This window comes from Abramis brama (assembly GCF_963993115.1).
Source record: "Abramis brama genome assembly, chromosome: 11".
In the NCBI taxonomy this organism is placed as follows: domain Eukaryota; kingdom Metazoa; phylum Chordata; class Actinopteri; order Cypriniformes; family Leuciscidae; genus Abramis; species Abramis brama.
The window spans coordinates 4,580,365-4,605,534 of NC_139973.1; the positions used below are offsets into that span (position 1 = coordinate 4,580,365).

The 25,170-nt window shown below is 43.0% G+C and overlaps 2 protein-coding genes across 2 annotated transcripts; both read right to left on the minus strand.

Annotated features, from left to right (window-relative positions):
* Positions 1-1,025: 1,025 nt before the first annotated feature.
* LOC311092715 (uncharacterized protein) lies at positions 1,026-21,233 on the minus strand (the record flags this gene model as incomplete). Its single annotated transcript, XM_084129650.1, has 4 exons — positions 1,026-1,745; positions 2,616-2,885; positions 5,880-6,784; positions 20,360-21,233. The coding sequence occupies 4 exons, from the start codon at positions 21,231-21,233 to the stop codon at positions 1,026-1,028; spliced, it is 2,769 nt and encodes a 922-aa protein (XP_083985776.1).
* Positions 21,234-21,409: 176 nt separating this feature from the next.
* Positions 21,410-23,432, minus strand: LOC311092717 (odorant receptor 131-2-like; the record flags this gene model as incomplete). The annotated part of the gene is made up of 2 exons (XM_084129652.1): positions 21,410-21,439; positions 22,671-23,432. 2 exons carry the CDS (start codon positions 23,430-23,432, stop codon positions 21,410-21,412), a joined length of 792 nt encoding a protein of 263 aa, XP_083985778.1.
* Between the last annotated feature and the right edge of the window lie 1,738 nt (positions 23,433-25,170).

The window sequence follows — 25,170 nt, forward strand, 5'->3', positions numbered from 1 at the left end:
TAATGAGCTTCTTTAAGATGATGTGAGATTAATCAAGATTTGCATGCCCTGTCTATGTATTTTTTGCATTCATGTACTGTAACAGTTGGTTTAGTAATGTGCATGTGAGCTGTATTTTGAATTACGATTATTGTTGGGTTACTTATACTCATTGAGGATTGCTTTTGTACCTCTTTTGTTAGTCGCTTTGGATAAATGCATAAATCTAAATGTAATGTGAGTAACCTCATATTACTTGAGAAACTACATGGAATATTGTACTTTTAAAATTCATTTGTTACACTGCAGGACTATTTAAGTAATTGGTGAAAAACTTACATGAAGACTTTTGCAAGACAATGATTTTGCCAACACTTTATTTTGCCAAGTAAGTCTTGTTCCTGGATCAACATATTTTATTGATCCTGGAACAACATTCCTGTCTGAAAATGTAGTCCTAACCCATAACCCTACCCATAAAGTCTCCCTAAAACCAGAGGGAAATGATAGGTGAATAACACTAATGTAGAAGCACCTAACCGTGGTTGTAAGCCTAAACTTGACATAAACTGTAAACTTAAATCTGATTGGTTGATTGGAATGTTGTTTCAGGATCAACAACGATGTTGTACTTGGTGAAATCACGTTCACCTTGTAGCAACTAAAATGGCAATATAATTTGCTCATATACAGGTACAAATGCATATAGGCCTATACATATTAACTTAAAATCGTGAATTTATGGACATGGGGTGTTAACTAATCGTGAAATGTTTTTTCTTATATATTCAAATCTTTAAATCAAATGTTGATGGTGCCAAAACTTTGTTCAACAGTTACACATTGTGCAGGGAACATGTTTTCTTTTCAAACAGTTATTTTTCATTACTTCGGTGCATGATTATATGTATTTGTTCCACTGAAAAATAATGTCCTTTCAATGATGTCAGCCCTTTCTTCTAATGTCCTGCTGAATGTCAAAATGTCTCCTACACATGAAATCTCTCCAGAAATTGGCGTCACCCACAAATCATTCATGTGGAATATCATCCAAGCTTTTGAGAGAAATGGCTAACTGGTTTTACTCTCTGTGCTTTAGAGATAAAGAATCTGACCCAATACTTGCGAAACTTCTCATCCCTGAATCCATATATCATTGGACTGAGAAATCGTGGAATGATGTAGACCAGAAGAAAATTAACATAACGTATCTCTAGTCCATACATCGGAAACAGTTGTATGAGCTGAGCCTGCATGGACGGCACGACAAACGCCAACATGCACAATAGCAGCTGAACCCCATGGAGCAGGACTGTGTTACGGGCCTTCTTGGCCAACACCTGGTCAGTGGAGACCGCACGGGCCGTCAGCATGATCTTACAGTACGTATAAAGTAAAGACAAGAAGACAAAAGAGAAATACACACTATCAAACACGCAGTTCTTGTAATAGATCGAGCGGTCTCGGAATAGGAGCGATTGGTCGCAGAAAATGGACGTGTGGAAGAACAGTGGTGGTTCTTTGGCGACAGTGATGAGAAGATCGGTGAGCGGAGGAGTGAAGCTCAGGAGGAAGATCCCCACGATGATCCACACGGTGCGTGTGACTGTGCAGATGTGGCTGTAGTGGAGCGGGAAGCAGATGGCGATGTAGCGCTCCAGGGCCATGCCGGCCAGGATGAGCGGTGTGGAGCGGGTGGTCATCACAGCGGTCATGATCAGCGGGCAGCAGGCCGATGCCAAGATCTTTGAGAAGGCATAACTCACCTACAGGGCCACAAACAATATACGTATTAGACACTGATATTGTTTCATTATACGCTCATTATGTATTTGCATCTTTGTTTTCATCCATTAAACTTCTACTCAGAGTTTTCAGAGTTTCAACTTGGTTTTCTTCATTATTAAGTAAACTTAAACAGAAAAAAGTTTTAGTAAAATTAAAATTGTATTTAGCTTTCTAAAAACAGACAATATCAAAACAAAATAATTATTTCACAAGTTAGACAGGGTATATTCATTTTATAGACTTTTATAGCGTTTTTAAAAACACACTAGTTTTCAAAAGTTTTGGGTAATTTTTGGAGTTTATTGGAAAGAAATGTATACTTTTATTCTGCAACAATGCTTTAAATTGATTAAAAATAAATGTCAGTAAAGACATTTAATATGTTACAAAAATGTATATTCATCAAAGAATCCTGGAAAAAATGGCTTCACGGTTTATGGCACAACATTGATAATAATAATAAGAAATATTTCTTGAGCAGCAAATCAGCATATTAGAATGATTTCTGAAGAATCATGTGACACTAAAGAGTAATGTTGCTGAAAATTCAGCTTTGCATCACAGGAATAAAATACATTTTACAATATATTCAAATAAAAAACAGTTATTTTAAATTGGAATAAAACTTCAGAATATTCACAATATTTTTGACCATATAAATTCAGACTCTTTTGAATGGCAGAGTCTATAAAAAGAGACTCTTCTGAATGTCAGCATACTTTAAACTGGCTAAACAAAATACATGCTTTGATATTTTGCTTCCAATGCAATGACATTCAGGCATTTATAAGTGTAGCTTAAGTGTCTTTTAACAAATTTTTGGCCACATATTTAATCTTAATACTTACCACATACAAGGCGGTTACCAGTGTCAGTTGTACGGCATCATTAATGACCATGCAGATAAACATGATATAACGTGGATCTTCATAGAAGAAACTGTGCTTGCGGAAAGTGGACACCATACTGTAATTAAGGCCACTGAGCGCCAGCCATACAAGCATGGCCACAATGTTTTTAGTGAGAGCAGCGCTGAAGCTGTCCCGCGGTATGACGTTCAGAAGGAGTAAAGTAGAGTTACCATACTCTGAGACAGCACTGGAGTTCATGTTCTCAACCTGACATGATAAAGCACACATTATAGACACAGTGTGTGCAACTACACTCAATATAATTGGCTATACATTCGGCAACTTTTAATCAGTAAGCAAAGCTAAATACAGAAAAAGCCATATTAAAAGACATGCATGATAATGATTTATTATAGTACCTTATAAGCAAGTATATAATAAAAATAAAAAATAAAATAAAAACATTTATATTGCTGCTGCACAATTAAATAAGAACACATTATTAGACATGTTTTTGTTTCCTGAAAGAATGAATGTTATTGGCCAGCCTTGTGGCAAAATGTGTCCCTGTGTAATGGGTATCATCCAAATTGCTTCATTTTAAGAATGCTAACTAGAGTACAGCAATGTTGGTTAGTCAAGTCCCCTCTCACCTAAAACACCCCCTGCCCTTCCCTGACAGTCCCAGTCTGTGTTGAATCTTATATACTGTATGGATGTGATATAGATCAAGGTGGTTGATTGGAGAATGCCCTGAAAACTCTTCAGGGGTTTGACATTTTACTCCACTGGTTTGTTTTTCCCATGCATGGGGAAAATGATGTAAACAGAGGTGTAAACCAACACATGTTAAATTAACTTTTAAATATGATTTTTTTGTCTGCCAAATAATTGTTTTTATTTATAAAGCACAGTAGTTGACCACTGTGCCTACAGCCATACTAAAATAGACAAAACATTAAAACTGCATGAACACTATAAAGCACAAGAAAGAGAGGAAAGAGACATTAAAACTATAAGAGCAGTAAAAAGCCTGGGTCAAATATTTTTTAACTTGGATTTAAATTCAAATTCTGATCAAACTAAACTGAAAGAAACCGGTTGACTATTACACAGCAATGGAAATGGAGCACGATCACCCCTCAATTTTAGTCTGGAACTTGGAAGGGTTAACTTTGCTCAGATCAGACGACCTCAGAAATCTAGCAGATGTATTTGGATTAAGAAGGTCAGAGAGGTATTGAGGTGCCGATCTGGTCAGAGCTTTAAATACAAAAAGTCAAATTTCTTGGAGCCGGTCAGAAGCCTGGCGGCTGCATTTTTCTCTGATTGAAGACGATTAATATTAGATTTACTTATATCGTACTAATCGTAGTAAAAACATGGTTAATTTTCGTAAGGGACGTAATACACACATGACAACAGGAGGGTGACGGCGATGCACAAATCTAGTTACTATAACTATAACCTCTAGTTACTCCTCCCACTTCTGCTAGTTTACTGAGATATCTTATCCCGTGCGAATTGGCTATTACTATTACAGACGTCCTGTGGTAAAATTACTGTGGTAAAATTACCCTTGTAAAGTGGATCTCGTCCAAGAGGGCTTAAGTGGAAGAGAGGGGGTACGGAAAAACACTGAACAAAGGAAAAGGGATATGTAGAAAAGGAAAAGGGATATATGTAGTGTTGCACAAGTGCTACTGCTAAAGAGTGCAGTGTCAACACAGCCTGTTACCTTGATTCAAATTTCTCTTAAGCTTAATTGAATTGGCCTAGAGAGAAAAATTATAATTACATTTTTTGTCTAAAGACTACATATAAAATAGCTACCAAAATTAATTTCGGTAACTGCATTTTTTGTCAACTTTTAGTCATTACTTTTAGTCAAACTGCAATGACTTTTCGTCAACTAAAACTAGACTAAGACCAATAAGCATTTTCGTCTGAAGATGAAGACTAAGACTAAATCAAAAATGGCTGACATAAGGAACACTGGGTTGAAAGTCTCTTCACATCGTGATAGCAATCACCAAGTTAATAGGTCTGATTATATATATATTGCATTCAGTCCTCCGTACACCTGCTCGCGCAGACATCACACATCATCAACACATTTCATGCTCTGCAGAGTTAGACAGGTGTCAATCACCGAGCATCACAACGAAACAGCAGCCGCCTTTTACAGTTCCTACTGAACCAAAACTACAGCTTATGCTGCGCTCACACCATAACTACTGTCATTTGGAAGAGATGGAAACCTGTGACGTTATACTCGGAGCGGTTTGTGACTTGAATTTACACTATCAACGGCAAAATGAATCTGCAGCAGTCAGGTGGTACAGGTCAGTGCTCTTTAAAGTGTTTATGTTCATTATGATTGTAATGTTAAGTGCTTTGAGACATGAGGTAGTTTAACGCCGTCTCTCGTGACTCTTTTTTTTTTTGCTCCCTGCTGTATGTGTTCATGTGTTTTGAAGGTGGTGTGGCTTTGGAGACACTCTAAAGGGAGAGTGCTTCTCTTATGCTTTCAAAGCTAGCTCGCTATTGCTAGTCTCTCCAAAAATTGCCTACCCTATCTTTAATAAACAGTTTATAACATAAATGAGCTACTACTTCTGACTATAGAATGTGATTACACAATTTTTAAAAAATAATGTTTATTGTTTTTAAAGAATTTTCTTGGCAAATGTACAATTGACAACTTTATTGAAAAAGTTAGTTTTTTTTAACATCTAATATTCTATTTATAGACGATAAAACCAATGATTATATACACTTTAAAAAGTGGTAACCTGCAGTTGTTACCTTAAACTATTCCACCTGATTTAAAACTAAAAATGTGTTTTGTTGGTATAGCTTCATGTATTTAGACTGACTCAGTGATGCTAAATAATATTTTTGACATGAATAAAATCAGTTAATATTAGGCCTATGTTACCATTTTAGGCTACCATTTAACAAACAAATAAATCCATATAGCACAAATCGACACTTTAAAAACAACGATGGTCTATATGCATGTCTTATTATAATATATAAATAAATGTATACATAAAGCTCAGATTTATTCAAAATAATTAGGAGTAAACATTTTCAGAATATCTGGGAACTGCTAAACAATACATGTGGAATCATTTAAAACAAAAAAATTGCCAAGACAGAAACACAATGCGTCACATATCAGATTCCAAACACTTGGCACATTATAATATTAGAAAACTAACGATCCATTTAATCTTCTTCACCTTTGCATTCTACTCTTGTGTCTACAGGGCGACCACACACAAAATACCTCTTCAGATACTTGCGGAACTTTTTATCTCGCACTCCATATACAATTGGACTCAAAAAGCGTGGCAAAATATAGACAATCAGATAGTTGGCAAAGCGGATTTCTAAGATGCGTCCCGGAAAGATGATGTGTAAAATGCCCTCCACACCGGGAGACACGTAAGAGAGCAGGCACATGAACAACTGTACCCCGTGGAGCAAGATGGTGTTGGTGGCCCGCTTGGCGGACGTTCTCTCGGTGGAGAGCGCACGAGCCGCGAACACGACACGCAGATACGTGCACATCAGCGTGAGGAACACCAGCGAGAAATAAATCCCATCAAACGCATATCGCTTATACAGCAGCACCGGGTCTTTGAACACATTCGGCCTGCTACAAAAAACAGTGGTGTGAAAGAAACTCAGAGGTTCTGTGGCTAAGGTCACGAATAGGTCAGTGATGTCAGGAACCACAGATACGAACCAAATGGCCCCTATGAGCATGTAGGCCCGGCGCACGGTGCAGATCTGGGCATGGCGTAGAGGATAGCAGATGGCGATGTAGCGTTCGAGGGCCATGCCGGCCAGGTTCACAGGTGTGCTGCGGGTGGTGAACACTGCCACCAGGATAATGAAACAACACACTCCTACACTGATAGTGTACAAGGCGTAACTGACCACAAACAGAGCAATGCTTACAGTGAGCTGCACTGCGTCATTAATGACCATATGTATGAAGAGAATATAGCGAGGGTCCTCATAAAAGATTTGGTGTCTGAAGAACGTGGTTACTACGCTGGCGTTGATGTAGCTGAGGAGGAACCACACCAGGACCACGATGAAGTTCTTTATGAAGGCCGTAGTGAACGTGTCTCGCACGAGTTGTTGGCCCACTGTTGAATTCATCATTCAGGGCTTGAGTCTGAAAAAAACAACAACAACAACAACATAAATGCATGACAAGATTGCCAATCATAAAAAAAGGTAAAGCCCTTTTTAACAACTTTTAATATTTCAAGATATTGTTTGTGGGGTTTTAGACATACATATTTATATTTATAAATACAGATATATTTATATTTTTAAATATAAATACATTTTTAAAAAAATAAGGAGTTTTTAAACAATGATTAATATTTCAAGATATTATTTGGGGGTTTACACAATATTTATAAATACAAATATATGTGTATTTTTAAATATAAATAAACATTTAAAAGTTTAACAGCAGAGTTTTATACATTTATATTTATTTTTCAGTTGGTTAATGCTTTTATCCAAAGTGACATTGCATTCAATATACATATTTGATCATATCTACAAGAACACACATGAATATGGTGGTGCACCAAATAAACCACTGAAAAACATATTGCATTAAAACATTCAATATTAATCTTATCACATGTTTTTTAAAAGCAGAAGATGATATTCCTATAAAATTCTTGTATAAAACTCAAATAATGAATTATGCATACAGGTCATTTAAGCAAAGAATGTGCATGATTTTGTATTTTGGGTTAATGATGTAGATAAAAACCATCAACTACATTTTTTTTCTTCTGTTTTTAGTGCTTTTGAAAATAAGCAACCATCCAGAAAATAAGTAATGTAGCAGAAATCACTATTCAGTCAAGATGTCAGTAGCACATCATTCATATAGCACATAATTAATGAATAGAAACAGAGCGAATGAATGGAAAAAAGACCTGCAATTAGGTAACTAGTCAGACCCCAGTACTCACCCTTGACCAGCACTCGCCCCTGTCTGGCAAGCACCAGCACCGGTGAAGACATGGCAGCTTTTTAAATGCTCACACACTCTGATTGTAGATGATGACATCAGTTAGGCCCTATGTCACTGGGGGAAATAAAGGGGTAAAAAAACACAAAGGCGTAGGAAAATGTATATTGGAAGAATTCAGACAGTTCTGTCAGTAATTCATCATGGTTTCTTCTACAGCAGGATCAAGTCAGACAGAAATAAATATGTGAATCTACTGCACTTCATATGGAATAGGCCATTTTTGCATGGCCTCCATAGAAAAAGGTTAAGCAGTTGGAGGATGAGAACAATATATTTGGAGGCCATGGAAAAAAATGGCCTAATAATTGTCACATCCTCAATCACCAGTCCATCACCTCTGCACACTACATTTCCCAGAATCCTCCCTGCTCACCACCTGCACACACTCCACCATCACCCGCAATCACCCTTGTTATCTCACCCTATATTAGCAGTCACCATCAATACCACAGTTCAGTCATCAGTCACTCTCCTTTAGCTCCCGTTCAGCCATCTTTAATTACATCAATATCCCTGTTATCATCCAGCTAAGTTACCTACAAACTATCTGACTGTAGTTATACTCAACCTTCTCACTCTCATGCTCACGCTTCCAGTTCCTGCAAAGAAAACATTTGTGTTCCGCTACTTACCTGTGTTGTCTCCTTCTGTACTACTGTGACAATAATCAACCATTTTTCTGTCTATCTGGTCAAAAGTTTGGAAAAGTTACTATTTTTAATGTTTTTGAAAGTCTCCTATGCTCATCAAGCCTGCATTTATTTGATCAGAAAACGGTAATATTGTGAAATTGAAAAACTTAAAATAATGATTTTCTATTTTAATATACTTCAAAATATAATTTATTCTTGTGATGCAAAGCTGAATTTTCATTCCAGTCTTCAGTGTCACATGATCCTTCAGAAAAACTTTTGACATATAACACACACACAAATGGGGGTCCCCTCCTTGAACTGCCACCTTAACGTGGTGGAGGGGTTTGAGTACCCGAATGACCCTAGGAGCTATGTTGTCCGGGGCTATATGCCCCTGGTAGAGTCTCCCAAGGCAAACAGGTCCTAGGCGACGGGTCAGACTAAGAGCGGTTCAGAAACGAATTTCTTCTTATGAAGAAATTAAATCCAAGGACCGTGACGTCGCCCGGTATGGCGCAGCCGGGGCCCCACCCTGGAGCCAGGCCTGGGGTTGGGGCTCGTATGCGAGCACCTGGTGGCCGGGCCTCCCCCCACGCGGGGGCCTCGACAGCCCGATCCCTGGACACGGAAACTAGCTCTAGGGACGTGGAACGTCACCTCGCTGGCGGGGAAGGAGCACGAGATTGTGCGTGAAGTTGAGAGGTTCCGACTAGCGATAGTCGGGATCACCTCTATGCACAGCTTGGGCTCTGGAACCACACTCCTCGAGAGAGGATGGATTCTTCACCACTCTGGAGTTGCCCATGGTGAGAGGCGGCGGGCTGGTGTGGGTTTGCTTATAGCCCCCCAGCTCAGCTGCCATGTGTTGGAGTTTACCCCGGTGAACGAGAGGGTCGCTTCCCTGCGCCTTCGGGTCGGGGATAGGTCTCTCACTGTCGTTTGTGCCTACGGGCCAAACGGCAGTGCAGAGTACCCGGCCTTCTTGGAGTCTCTGGGAGGGGTGCTGGAAAGTGCTCCGACTGGGGACTCCGTCGTTTTACTAGGGGACTTCAATGTCCACGTGGGCAACGACAGTGACACCTGGAGGGGCGTGATTGGGAGGAACGGCCCCCCTTATCTGAACCCGAGCGGTGTTCAGTTATTGGACTTCTGTGCTAGTTACAGCTTGTCCATAACGAACACCATGTTCAAGCATAAGGGTGTCCATCAGTACACGTGGCACCAGGACACCCTAGGCCGTAGGTCGATGATCGACTTTGTGGTCGTTTCATCTGACCTCCGGCCGTATGTCTTGGACACTCGGGTGAAGAGAGGGGCGGAGCTGTCAACTGATCACCACCTGGTGGCGAGTTGGATCCGATGGCGGGGGAGGAAGCTGGACAGACTCGGCAGACCCAAGTGTAACACTTCTTAAGTAGTTACAGTATACTAGGCTCAGTGCTAGGTTCCACTACGGGAGCAGTGATTGATGTAAGATGCATTAATAACCACAGACCACAGAATCAGTTTAAATTGCCGGCTTAATACATTTAGTTGACAGCATAAAACAGACAGTTGACATACAATTAACATTAATTTCAAAATCACTTCAAGGAAAAACAATTAATTATTTCCCCACCTTTTTGTGTTCACGTGAGTTAGTTTATGAATCCCTTTTTTTATTTAAACCTACTATTTGGCTTAAAAGGATACTATTTTCAACCTAGGTTATTATTAGTCTCAAGTTGTATCTCTAATTTATGTGAGTTAACTCAGCTTTATTCTGGATAAAGTTTAGTTCTTAAGTTTCAAGGTTTAGTTCAATTTTGGTTAAGTTCCCTGTTAGTTTCAACCATTTTCTATTTTGTTGTTCGTACCCCAACATAAAATATTACCTGTCAGAAAACACAATTACAGCATTAACATGAAGGGTTAACAAATAAAACAATAACAAAAAAAAAAACAAAAAAACTCAAATTGTATTCAGCAAAAGACTGAATAAACTTGTATTGCACAAGTAATTGTCTTTGTTCTCTTATGTGTCAGTCCTTTAATTGTCCTGAACGGTTAATCCAGTGTCTCTGTGGATCCACTGCAGCTCTGCAGTGAAATGTGGATCAATCCTACCAGTTTCTGATGAAAACCATGCAACATCCGGCAGAGGCGCTTTGCTCCTGTGTGATGCACAGTTCATGGGGTCACTGGGTGGCTCGCCATCTTACATCTCGCACGTGGAATCCAACTCCGATATTCGCTCAGAATTTCCGGTCCAAACCTTAATGGCCTAGCATAATAATAAAATAATATGCACAAAAAAAAAAATCTAATACTACATCTGGTAGCTTCACATATTGATAAAAGCTTGTTTTTTAGCTTAATTGGCACTTCATGAAATGGTGCATTCGCCATCATGGCGGGCAGAAAAAACGTAACATCACAGGACATTGAACTACAGGCCTGTGCTTCAATCCACCATGTACATCCACCATTCCAACACAAAACATCATAAATTAACTACCTTAGCTTTCCATTTTCATGAAAGTACTGATACATCACCACAAAATGTTCCACACATAAAATAAAATACATTCCTTTTAACTCACCAAGTCCCATTCGGCAATGAACACAAGTATGAAATGTCGCCAGGTCACAGCAGGTTGGAACACACACAAAAAAACTCCTTCAAGGAACAAAATTAACTTTAAATGGACTCTTTACTTATTCTTTCTTGTTTTTTCTCTGTTTTCAGCAGCAGCTCTGCAACGACTGTCTGCGTTTCTCCCTCGTTAACAAGCAGGAAAAAAAACAAAACAACCCGATTGGCTGTGACTAGTCTCAGGAGTCACGCTGCAACGTGACTCTTCAAAATAAGAGTCTGAACACATTTTAAACCATGTTAAATGAAGTACAAAAAATAAATAAAATGAATTCACATATTTTTAACCCTTTTTCTATGTTCTTAAACCTAAATGAAACATATGAAATAAAGCATTTGACTATTTTAATGCATTTTAAATTTCTTTTAACCTATTTGTTGCCTATTCATTGCTTGCAATGTATTTCTTAATGACTGTTTTTATTAACAGCTTTAGTTTGAAATGGTGCTTTGTAACCAGGGTTACACAAGCGTACTGTAAGGGTCTGCTGGGAACGTTTGGCCGAGTCTCCTGTCAGAGAGATCTTCAACTCCCACCTCCGGCGGAGCTTCGACCGGATCCCGAGGGAGGCTGGAGATATTGAGTCCGAGTGGACCATGTTCTCCACCTCCATTGTCGAAGCGGCCGCTCGGAGCTGTGGCCGTAAGGTCTCCGGTGCCTGTCGAGGCGGCAATCCCCGAACCCGGTGGTGGACACCGGAAGTAAGGGATGCCGTCAAGCTGAAGAAGGAGTCCTATCGGGCCTGGTTGGCTTGTGGGACTCCTGAGGCAGCTGACAGGTACCGGCAGGCCAAGCGGACTGCAGCCCGGGTGGTTGTGGAGGCAAAAACTCGGGCCTGGGAGGAGTTCGGTGAGGCCATGGAGAAGGACTATCGGCTGGCCTCGAAGAGATTCTGGCAAACCGTCCGGCGCCTCAGGAGAGGGAAGCAGTGCCCTACCAACGCTGTTTACAGTAGAGGTGGGGAGCTGTTGACCTCAACTGGGGATGTCGTTGGACGGTGGAAGGAATACTTCGAGGATCTCCTCAATCCCGCTGTCACGTCTTCCATTGAGGAAGCAGAGGCTGAGGGCTCAGAGGTGGACTCGTCCATCACCCAAGCTGAAGTCACCGAGGTAGTCAAGAAACTCCTCGGTGGCAAGACACCGGGGGTGGATGAGATCCGCCCTGAGTACCTCAAGTCTCTGGATGTTGTGGGGCTGTCTTGGCTGACACGCCTCTGCAGCATCGCGTGGCAGTCGGGGACAGTGCCTCTGGGATGGCAGACCGGGGTGGTGGTCCCTCTTTTTAAGAAGGGGGACCGGAGGGTGTGTTCCAACTACAGGGGGATCACACTTCTCAGCCTCCCTGGGAAAGTCTATGCCAGGGTACTGGAGAGGAGAATCCGGCCGATAGTAGAACCTCGGATTCAGGAGGAACAGTGTGGTTTTCGTCCAGGCCATGGAACACTGGACCAGCTCTATACCCTCTACAGGGTGCTGGAGGGTTCATGGGAGTTTGCCCAACCAGTCCACATGTGCTTTGTGGATTTGGAGTAGGCATTCGACTGTGTCCCTCGCGGCGGCCTGTGGAGGGTGCTCCGGGAGTATGGGGTCCGGGGCCCTTTGCTAAGGGCTATCCGGTCCCTGTACGACCGAAGCAGGAGCTTGGTTCGTATTGCCAGCAGTAAGTCAGACTTGTTCCGGGTGCGTGTTGGACTCCGGCAAGGCTGCCCTTTGTCGCCGGTTCTGTTCATGATTTTTATGGACAGAATTTCTAGGCGCAGCCAGGGGCCGGAGGGTGTCAGGTTTGGTGACAACACGATTTCGTCTCTGCTCTTTGCGGATGATGTTGTCGTGTTGGCCTCATCAAGCCAGGACCTTCAGCATGCACTGGGACGGTTTGCAGCCGAGTGTGAAGCGGCTGGGATGAGAATCAGCACCTCCAAATCCGAGGCCATGGTCCTCAGTCGGAAAAGGGTGGCTTGTCCACTTCAGGTTGGTGGAGAGTTCCTGCCTCAAGTGGAGGAGATTAAGTATCTTGGGGTTTTGTTCACGAGTGAGGGAAGGATGGAACGGGAGATTGACAGACGGATCGGTGCAGCTTCTGCAGTAATGCGGTCGATGTACCGGTCTGTCGTGGTAAAGAAAGAGCTGAGCCGCAAGGCGAAGCTCTCGATTTACCGGTCAATCTACGTTCCTACTCTCACCTATGGTCATGAGCTTTGGGTCATGACCGAAAGGATAAGATCCCGGATACAGGCGGCCGAAATGAGCTTTCTCCGCAGGGTGGCTGGGCGATCCCTTAGAGATAGGGTGAGAAGCTCGGTCACTCGGGAGGAGCTCAGAGTAGAGCCGCTGCTCCTCCACATCGAGAGGGGTCAGCTGAGGTGGCTCGGGCATCTGTTCCGGATGCCTCCTGGACACCTTCCCGGGAAGGTGTTCCGGGCGCGTCCCACTGGGAGGAGACCCCGGGGAAGACCTAGGACACGCTGGAAAGACTATGTCTCCCGGCTGGCCTGGGAACGCCTCGGTGTCCCCCCAGAAGAGCTGGAGGAAGTGTCTAGGGAGAGGGAAGTCTGGGGATCTCTGCTTAGACTGCTGCCCCCGCGACCCGGCCCCGGATAAGCGGAAGAAGATGGATGGATGGATGGACAAATGGAGGTAATATCAGCTGGGGTTTTATTAATAGGTTGGTAATGTTTTTGTTGTCATCTGGCGTAACCAACTTTACAGATCATAATGAGAAAAAACATTGTATGTGATCTGATATGTGATGAGAAAATTACAGATTATTACAGTTCCCTTTCGAGAACGGTTCACTCGTATTGCGTCTGCTAGACGTAATGGGAAAACTCCTTTTCTCGAGAATATTGAAGCCTTTATATTAAAATGCAGTGCAGCTGCACAGCCAGCACACTGCAGAGCTGTATAGCTTGCTGATTGGCTGGGCTGCGGAAACTGCACGAACCTATGGTGAAGGACGCGCAAACCTATCAGGGCACTTCCCGCCTCGCGCGTGCCAAAACCCGTCAAAATGGGCGTGGCTGCTGACTATAAAAGCGGCCCATTTCGCCATAGGAATCAGATTTAATCTCCTTCAGCGACGGCTCACCTCTTCGCTGATTTTCTCCTGCTCAAAGCCTTTGCGCCGTCGACGATGCTCACGGGTGCACACACAAAAAGAGCAAATGCCGTGCTCGGACTGTGTGACATGCAGAGCCCCTCTGCATGCCTCAGACGAGCATAGTGAGTGCATTTCATGCCTGGGCAGTAGCCACGCTGAAGCTGCACTCACTCAGGGTGGCTGTTCTCACTGCGAGAACATGCCGCTCTCCTCTCTGTGCTAGCGGCTAGCTTTCTTCTCAGAGAGCGAACCCGCCCCTCATGCCCTCCTGTTTCCCGACCTCCTCGAACAGTGGAGGAAGAAACAGCGGGGTCAGAGGATGAATGAGCGTTCAGAGATGAGTGAGCCCACGTCGGCCCCGCCCCCGCGTGCCTCACTCTCTCCAGAGAGAAACATTTCTCCGGTGCTGTTCACCAAAACGGACCAGCGCCCTTGAGCGGCCAGCCTCGTTTCCTTTGGTGGATCGGAGGGGGATAACGACTGCCAAAGCCTGTCATTGGCAGCGTCTGAAGGCGAGGATTGGTCGGGCTCAACCACTGACCCCGCCCCCCCATCTCAGTCCAGCAGAAGTGGCGCCAGGGTGAGCACAGACGCCGAGCTTATCCGCGTTCTCGCCAGAGCCGTCGAGGAGCTTGGCCTCGATTGGTCTTCACTAGAAGAGCCAACTAGAAGCCACTTCGACGAGTGGTTTCTGCCGGGGCACCAACAGGGCCCTCGCCGGCGCTGTTCTTCCCTGAAGTTCATGACGAACTGATGATGAAGTCATGGCGCGCCCCCTACTCGGCCCACCTACGCACTTCAGCCTCTGCAGCGCTCTCAACCCTCGACGACACAGAGAAAATATGACACAAAATAGACACAGTATGAAAAACTGCCCCCCCAGAGGAAGCGGTGGCCGCACATCTCTGCTCGCCCACTGCCATCGGATGGAGGTCTAAAGTGATGCATCCATCTAAGCCATGCAGGACCACTTCAGCTCTCGCCGGCCGAGCCTACATTTCCGCTGGTCAAGCTGCCTTAGCCCTGCACACTATGGCGGTCCTCCAAGTGTTCCAGGCAAAACTCCTCCGCTCCTTAGACGAGTCTGGGCCGGATCCCACGGCCTTCAAGGATCTGTGCAGCGCCACTGACCTGGCCCTGCGTGCCACGGAGACCACCGCCCAGGCCATTGGAAGAAGCATGGCCAGCCTGGTAGTACTAAAGCGCCACCTGTGGCTCAATCTCATGGAGATAAAGGATGCAGACAAAACTGCCTTCCTGGACTCCCTTATAACTACCACTGGTCTCTTCGGTCCCACAGTGAAGGGTTTTGCTGAGCGTTTCACTGAAGCACAGAAGTCTTCGCAGGCCATGTGACACTTCTTGCCCAAACGCTCCAGTTCGGCTTCAGGTCGCCCGAAGAACGCACCGACCCCACAGCCAGCCAAACCAGTGCTGCCGATTTCACAGCCCCGCCCAACGGCTGAAACCAATCGACGCCAGTGGCCAGCTAAGCGCTTCCTGTTCCCCCAACTCCAGGGACCCCGTCCTAAAGTTATGCTGGACCCTGAGCCTCGGAAGTCTTCCTAGTCCAAGGACAGGAAGGCAGAGAAAGGGGTTAAGTCTCGCTGCGGCCGGACCACCCCTGAAGAGAGCTCATGTGCTTCCCCCAGCCCCCTCTTTAGTTCAGGCGGCTAGAAATGTTCCAATTGCAACCTACGGGCCCGTTTCAGTTCACACACCCTTGCAAACAAACGCTGTTTCAACAGTGACAAAAATAAAGCACAAAAAGTTTCAGTTTTTCCTCTTCAAAACACCTGGGTGGCCGGGTCCCTGACGCACCGTGGCCCGCCCCTAAACTTCATTCAGCTGGCACCTCATACGTTTACGAAATGCATGGACACAGCTCTCTCCCTCCTGAGACAGCGGGGAATGCGTATTCTGAACTACCTCGATGATTGGCTCGTTCTGGCCCAATGGGAGGCCGAGTTACAAACCCACAGATCCTGGCTTCCCAGCCATCTAGAATTCCTTGGGCTCAGGATCAACTTCTCCAAGAGTGTACTGTCCCCCCAGCGTATAACCTTCCTGGGAACAGTTATCGACTCTGTACAGATGAGATCTTGGCTCATGCCAGACCACGCTCTCTCCATTCAACAGCTAGCTGCTTAGTTCAAAGCGGGCTCTTACCTACCCCTCAGAACATTTCAAAGGGCACTGGGCTTTATGGCCTCCGCATCATCAGTATTCCAGTTAGGCCTACTGCATATGCGTCCCCTTCAGCGCTGGCTGAAGCCCCGAGTCCCGGCTCATGTGTGGTGGTTTGGCCACCTATGCATCAGGGTAAACTATGGCTGTATCAAAGCCCTGGCCCCTTGGAAAGACACCAGCTTGTACCAGTAAGCATGGGTCTAGTCTTGAGGAGCAAGGTGATTTCGACGGACGCCTCCAACCTAGGTTGGGGGAGGGGCTCTGTCCGAGGGCAAGCCAACCTCCGGCCTCTGGTCGAGCTCGGAGAAGCGCCTACATATCAACTGCCTCGAAATGAGAGCAGTCTTAAAAACCTTCCTCCCAAACCTGGCGGGACACCACATCTTGGTCCAGACGGACAACATGACAGTGGTGTCATATATAAATCGCCGGGGTGGTCTTAGGTCGAACAACCTGTACACCATGGCCAAACAGTTCCTTTTATAGGCACACGCCAACCTGCGCCCGCTAAGAGCAGTGCATGTACCAGGCATACTAAACCAGGGTGCAGATATGCTATCTCGAGACAATGTCCCCCCCCGGGACTGGTCTCTCCACCCTCAGAAAGTTCATTTAATTTGGAATGTCTTCGGGAGGGCAGAGGTAGACCTCTTCGCCTCAGAAGACAACTCTCACTGCCCAACATTCTTTTCAAAGAACAGGGATGCGCTGGCCCACGAATGGCCCAGCTGTCCTCTTTACGCATTCCCTCCGGTCTCGATGCTCCCTCAGGTCATCGAGCGGATCAGGGAGAACAAGTGTGCAGTCCTCTTAATAGCCCCTCTCTGGCGCACCCAAACATGGTTCCCCGAGTTGATGCAGCTGCTAGAGACAGCTCCCTGGCCTATGCCGCTGAGGAAGGACCTCCTCACGCAGGCTAACAGGACAGTCTGGCACCCCCGTCCCGACTTGTGGGCCCCTTCATGTATGGCCCCTCAACGGGTATCCAGGGACCTCCCGGACAGAGTGCTAAGCATTATCACCGAAGCTAGGGCTCCGTCAACGAGACACCTCTATGCCCTTAAGTGGTCAGTGTTCACCGGCAGGTGTGCAGCTCGGAACCTAGACCCCTACTCGTTTGAAGTACCACTGGTACTTTCTTTTCATCAAGAGCTGCTGAACGCGGGTCATACCCCCTCCACGCTCAAAGTATACGTGGTGGCCATAGCAGCCTTCCATGCTCCTGTGGCCGGCCAATCCTTGGAACGAACTGATCGTGTGCTTCCTCAAAGGGGCCAGGAGGCTTAACCCACCTCAACCTCCCTCTATACCCGCCTGGGACCTATCTACGGTCCTCAGGGCCCTTAAGGGACACCTTGTCGAGCTGCTTCAGTCGGCTGACTTAAAGCCTCTTTCGCTCAAGACCGCACTCTTGCTAGCCCTAGCATCGGTCAAGCGAGTGGATGATTTACAAGCACTCTCCATGAACACTTCCTGCCTTGAGTTTGGTCCTAACGACTCCAAAGTCGTCCTCAAACCAAGACATGGCTATGTACCCAAGGTGCTCTCGACTAGATAGAGAATCGAGTCTACTCTGCCTTGTTAGGGCTCTCAGAGTTTATTTAGAGGGTTCTGCCCTGTTCAGACAGTCGGAACAGCTCTTTGTATACTTCGGCGGCTGCACCAAAGGGCTCCCGGTCACGAAGATTGTCACGGTGGATAGTGGATGCTATCTCTTTAGCCTACGCCTCAATGGGCCCTCAATGCCCCATAGGCATCAGGGCCCATTCCACAAGGGGCATGGCCTCTTCATGGGCATGGTTCAGTGGTGTACCAATTGAAGACATTTTTGCGGAGGCCGGTTGGTCTTCACCGTCCACATTTGTAAGGCTCTGCAGACATGAGTCCTTTCTATCTAAACCTCTAGGTATCCTTTCGCGGGCTCCGATATTGGTCCGGTCCTCGTTGGATTTTGACTTTTAGTTCTACTATAAGCCTTGGACTTCACAGCTCCAGACGGTAGTTCAGAGCGAATTCATCAGCTAATAGCACGGCATTTTGAAATGGGTTCCCATAGCGTCTAGCAGACACAATACGAGTTAACCATTCTTGAAAGGGAACGTACTTGGTTACTAACTTAACCTCGGTTCCCTGAGAGTAATGGGAACGAGCATTGCATAGACGGCCGTGCTATTAAGCTTCACGTTCAGGTACTGTCGCTTCAGTTGATTTAATCTGATTCCTATGGCGAAATGGGCCGCTTGTATAGTCAGCAACCATGCCCATTTTGGCGGGTTTCGGCACGCGCGAGGCGGGAAGCGTCCTGATAGGTTTGTGCATCCTCGCCACTTCACCATAGGTTCATGCAGTTCCCGCAGCCCAGCCAATCAGCACGCTATACAGCTCTGCACTGTGCTTGCTGCACTGCGTTCTAAAATAAAGGCTTCAATATTCTTGAGAAAAAGAGTTTTCCCATAGCGTCTAGCAGAAGCAATACTCATTCCCGTTACTCTCAGGGAACCGAGGTTACATTAGTAACTGAGTACGTTTTTTATTTGCTTTGGTACTATTTTCACAAGTAAGGGGTACATTTTCAAAACTCTTAGTACAAAAATCTAAACTGATCACACTTGTAACACAGCTAGTCATTCTTTCAAAACCTGATCCCTGCTTTCATTACAGTCATACACATTTCAGTCCACATAATCATTGTTCCAAACACATAATTATTGTAATATGTAATGAGAAAATTTGGTTTAATCACCGAAACACAACAGTATGATCTTCTTTCAATTTAGTACTTTTAACAATCAGTTCATTCAACAGCAAACAATGCAAGATACATGTTTCAAATCACCCTTGTTACTGAAATAATTACAGTAATACAGGCTACAGTTGCCGCATTAAAAAATACACTTACACTAACTTATGTAATTGAATCCATAATGTTTGTAATAGGATCTAGTGTGTTATCAAAAGTTGTGATGAAGTTATGAAACTGCCATGTAGCCACCTTTTAGGGCTACATAAGGTACAAAGTTGTCCTCCTCCTGTCCCAGTGATAAGCTGTTGTACCCCTAAAGGTGCAAATTTTGCCCTTTTCGTGTGTGCAGACTTTGAACATAGTGGTGGTTATTATAAATCACTTATGTAAAAAGAATTCATTACATTTAGTTATCCATATCGGAAATTGTAAACAAGTTGTACAGAAATTTTCTATAGAATCAATATCTATAGAAATCTATAGGTGTACCAAATGATTCATTGATTAACCATTAAAGGAGCTGTATGTAAGAAATGTATTTCGATTACTCATAAAATGGCCCTGATATGTCACTAGACATTAAGAAATCATGTTCATTTCAAATACTTATATCACTGACAACAGTAGTACGGCCAGGATATTGTCATTTAAAAAGTGAAGTTGCAGCCCTCAACTGATGTTGATGTTGTCATCTTGTGTTTTGGCCTGATGCTCCACCCTCCACCTATCTACCAATCACGAAGTCATGTAGTGTTTCGGCATCCGGGTTGCCAGCTCTGCTCTAGTTACCACAGCTGCAGCTACAAACGTTCGTGCTGAATCCTGCAGCATATCTGGCAACCTCGAGTCAGGGGGAGGGGGAGGGGATACACTGCTCTACAGCAATTTGAAAGTGATTGCAGTACCAGTTTTGGCCACAATCTTACATACGGCTCCTTTAAGTTCAGTTGTAAAAGCTATGAAAATGGAAAAGGTTGAAACTGCAGATTTAGTCATGTTTTATATGTTTGTTTTCTTTTTCATAAAGAGACTTTTACCATTGACAATTTTTATGTCTGTAAAGTGCCACGTACAGCTGCCATGCATACACTCAAATTATCATTTGCTTTTCACGTTATATGCTTTAATCAGTAATCACCGCATATGTAGATCAGTATATATTTATTAATTTCTTTCACACATGTCTACAAATCATATTCATTCACAAATGTTGCTTTCTTTACATTATTGTGATATAGTGAACCTTCATATGGATTTATCGGAAACTTTCGCCAAATTCTTTTTGGGTTGGAGAGTTTTTATTGTACTCCTCATCTCAAACATTGTACACAGTAAGTATCTTTTCAGGTACTTACAAAATGTTTGATCTCTCATGCCATACACAATAGGACTGACAAACCTGGGCATTATGTGGATTACTACATAATTTAAAAATCTTATCTCCAGAAAAAGCATCGGAAACTTTTCCGTCAGCAGCTTGTCCAGGAAGGGCCCGGCAAACGTTAGCAAGCACATCAGAAGCTGGATCCCATGCAGGATGATGGTACTTCGAGCTTTGCCAGCATCCAAGCTTGTGGACTTTGCAACAAACATGATCTTTATGTAAGTATACACTATAGTCAGCCCAACAAATGCCAGGTAAATAATATACACAACATTTCTATTCTCTATCATATATGGGTTATTGAACACATAATCTCTGAAGCAGAAGATATTGCTGTTGAAGAAGGTTTGTGGTTGTGTAGCCAACAGGACGAACAGGTCTGGTAGAGCCTGGATGGCATTCAGGCTCCAGATCAGGCCGATAAGGATGTATGTTTTAGATACGGTACAGATCTGAGCATGACGCAAAGGGTTGCAGATAGCGATGTAGCGCTCTATAGCCATGGCGGCCAGGTTCAGTGGTGTGTTGAGCGTTGTAAATGTAGCGGTCATCAATAAGGCACAGCAGAAAGAGACATTGATAGTAAACACAATGTAGCTCAACACATGAAGAAGGACTGTAAAAATCAGCTGAATCGTATCGTTGAACACCATATGAATGAAGAGAATGTACCGAGGGTTTCCGTTAAAGATCTCATGCTTGATGAAGGTGTGGATGAGCGTGCCGTTGATATAGTTGATGGAGATGCACAAACTAACCACTATCACATTCTTAGCCACCGCTGTGCTAAAGCTGTCCCGCAGAATTGTGGGTTGGGTGATGTTACCCACCAGTGAAACATTCATCTTTTAATAACACAACTTTCTGAAGAAAAAAAAAAAGAGAACATGAAAGGTTAAACACTGTGCATCAATATTACTAGAATGTCTAGATAGAACAATGTTATTCTCAATATAAAATTCAATTGCATCAGCAAATTAACATTAAATTGATCAAAGAGTAACATAAAGTTCAGATGTTTTTAGATTAATACCTCTGCAGACTTCCCATCCTGTTATAAAAGAGTCAGGCGAAAAATCTCCTTTTATATCATGTGATGATCGTCTTGGTAATAGAGGTTGGTGTCTGCGCATGATTAATCTCATGTAACGTCAGAAGAGTAAAGCAAATATTTATTTTAAAGCAAAATGGCATGACCTCAGGACAAACTTTTGACTTGAAAATATGGAGTCAAGTTTTGGTTCAACTCTCAGCTTGTCAGTGGGGTCCCTTAAAGGGACATCTTTGTACCTTATTACCTTAAGGGTACATATTACTACTCAAATGCACCTTTTAGGGCTACATAAGGTACAAAGTTGTCCTCCTCCTGTCCCAGTGATAAGCTGTTGTACCCCTAAAGGTGCAAATTTTGCCCTTTTCATGTGTGCAGACTTTGAACATAGTGGTGGTTATTATAAATCACTTATGTAAAAAGAATTCATTACATTTAGTTATCAATATCGGAAATTGTAAACAAGTTGTACGGAAATTGTCTATAGAATCAATATCTATAGAAATCTATAGGTGTACCAAATGATTAATTGATTAACCATTAAGTTCAGTTGGATTAAATATTAGACAAATGTTTTAAACTGAACGAGAAGAGATGCAAAAAAAGTTTTATAGTAAGAGCTTTATGAAAGGCAGTTACCGTGAATGAAACATTTATATAGAGGAAACACTTATTTTGTGTTTTGAAAAGGATACTTGAGTCTGATATTTTCCATGTAAAAGCTATGAAAATGGAAAAGGTTGAAACTGCAGATTTAGTCATGTTTTATATGTGTTTTCTTTTTCATAAAGAGACTTTTACCATTGACATTTTTTATGTCTGTAAAGTGCCACGTACAGCTGCCATGCATACACTCAAATTATCATTTGCTTTTCACGTTATATGCTTTAATCAGTAATCACCGCATATGTAGATCAGTATATATTTATTAATTTCTTTCACACATGTCTACAAATCATATTCATTCACAAATGTTGCTTTCTTTACAGTTTTGTGATATAGTGAACCTTCATATGGATTTATCGGAAACTTTCGCCAAATTCTTTTTGGGTTGGAGAGTTTTTATCGTACTCCTCATCTCAAACATTGTACACAGTAAGTATCTTTTCAGGTACTTACAAAATGTTTGATCTCTCACCCCATACACAATAGGACTGACAAACCTGGGCATTATCTGGATTACTAAATAATTTAAAAATCTCATCTCCAGAATAAGCATCGGAAACATTACTGTCAGCAGTTTGTCCAGGAAGGGCCCGACAAACGTTAGCAAGCACATCAGAAGCTGGATCCCATGCAGGATGATGGTACTTCGAGCTTTGCCAGCATCCAAGCTTGTGGAATTTGCAACAAACATGATCTTTATGTAAGTATACACAATAGTCAGCCCAACAAATGCCAGGTAAATAATATACACAACATTTCTCTTCTCTATCATATATGGGTTATTGAACACATAATCTCTGAAGCAGAAGATATTGCTGTAGAAGAAGGTTTGCGGTTGTGTAGCCAACAGGACGAACAGGTCTGGTAGAGCCTGGATGGCATTCAGGCTCCAGATTAGGCCGATAAGGATGTATGTTTTAGATACGGTACAGATCTGAGCATGACGCAAAGGGTTGCAGATAGCGATGTAGCGCTCTATAGCCATGGCGGCCAGGTTCAGTGGTGTGTTGAGCGTTGTGAATATAGCGGTCATCAATAGGACACAGCAGAAAGAGACATTGATAGTAAACACAATGTAGCTCAACACATGAAGAAGGACTGTAATAATCAGCTGAATCGTATCGTTGAACACCATATGAATGAAGAGAATGTACCGAGGGTTTCCGTTAAAGATCTCATGCTTGATGAAGGTGTGGATGAGCGTGCCGTTGATATAGTTGATGGAGATGCACAAACTAACCACTATCACATTCTTAGCCACCGCTGTGCTAAAGCTGTCCCGCAGAATTGTGGGTTGGGTGATGTTACCCACCAGTGAAACATTCATCTTTTAATAACACAACTTTCTGGAAAAAAATAGAGAACATGAAAGGTTAAACACTGTGCATCAATATTACTAGAATGTCTAGATAGAACAATGTTATTCTCAATATAAAATTCAATTGCATCAGCAAATTAACATTAAATTGATCAAAGAGTCACATAAAGTTCAGATGTTTTTACATTAATACCTCTGCAGACCTCCCAGCCTGTTATAAAAGAGTCTGGCGAAAAATCTCCTTTTATATCATGTGATGATCGTCTTGGTAATAGAGGTTGGTGTCTGCGCATGACTAATCTCATGTGACGTCAGAAGAGTAAAGCAAATATTTCTTTTAAAGCAAAATGGCATGACCTCAGGACAAACTTTTGACTTGAAAACATGGAGTCAAGTTTTGGTTACACTCTCAGCTTGTCTTAAGGGTACCTTAAGGGTACATATTACTACTCAAATGCACCTTTTAGGGCTACATAAGGTACAAAGCTGTCCTCCTCCTGTCCCAGTGATAAGCTGTTGTACCCCTAAAGGTGCAAATTTTGCCCATTTTTTTCTTCTTCCAGGAAGTTCTGTGATTGCACCATTGTGCTGCCAAAAAATATCTTTCTCCACTGACAGCCATTCAAAAGTAGCTGTATATTCTGCTAAAGACCAATGTTTGCAAGCAACATTGAAAATAAAATGCGACAATAAGTCTCTAATAGAGAATAATGATAACACTCTTTATCAAGGTTTCAAAGGTTTTCAAATGCAAACATTGAATATCATATTTCACATTTTAAAGATTTATTTTGTTTAATGTAGTGATGTGGCATGCAAACACATTTTCATCTCAGTGCACTTTTGAATTTGCAGCCTGTCTGTGCAAATGGGTTTTCAATATTCATACATTTTTATATATCATTCTTAAATATTGATTAATGTATGATTCTAAACTGGAAACCAGCCTACTCTTCGATTCTAATTCAATCTGTATAGTACAGTCACCATCAGCTCAGTGAGGCCTAGGAAAACCTAATACTCAAGCTCCTTTTGTCACAATATGCTGCAAATATCCTTTGGCCATATGAAATATAATAAAGAAAAAGTCAATTTGATGTGGCAAAGAAAGCACCATGATAAAGACCTTACATATCTTTATTTCCTCAGATCTTTAAAATGCATTTTTAACAATTTAGGGTGTGATATTACACTCTAGAAATGCTGGGTTGTTTTAACCCATGTTTGGGTCAGATATGGAAAAACCAAATAGTTGCTTTAAAGCTACACTGTGTAATTTTTTAAGTTGATTCTTAGCAAAAAACACTTTGTTCTTTCAAAATGACATGTGCTCATTAATGTGTAATTACTTCTACCAACTAATCAAGTATTCTCGTAAGCGTAGAATCTGCCATTTAGAATACATACGAGCGAGTCGCTCGAATGGTGGCAGCCATGTTGCGCCTCCATCTTGAAAATACATTAGCCAAAGAGGGACAAACCTGGAAATTCAAGCTTTGCCTTTCGCGTTTTTACACTCAGTGGCACCGTGACGAATGCGAGGGGGAGATTACTCGCGACTGCCGGCAGATTTGAAATAATACGGTCACCGTAGGAGTTAAAACGCCCTCGGAATAGGAGGGGCTAGAAAGTAATATTCAGTTGGTAGTCTTAAACAATTTCACCGCTAGATGGGAGAAAATCCTACACAGTGTAGCTTTAAATTAAACATTTTAAACCAGCAGTTGGGTTTGTCCATATATGACCC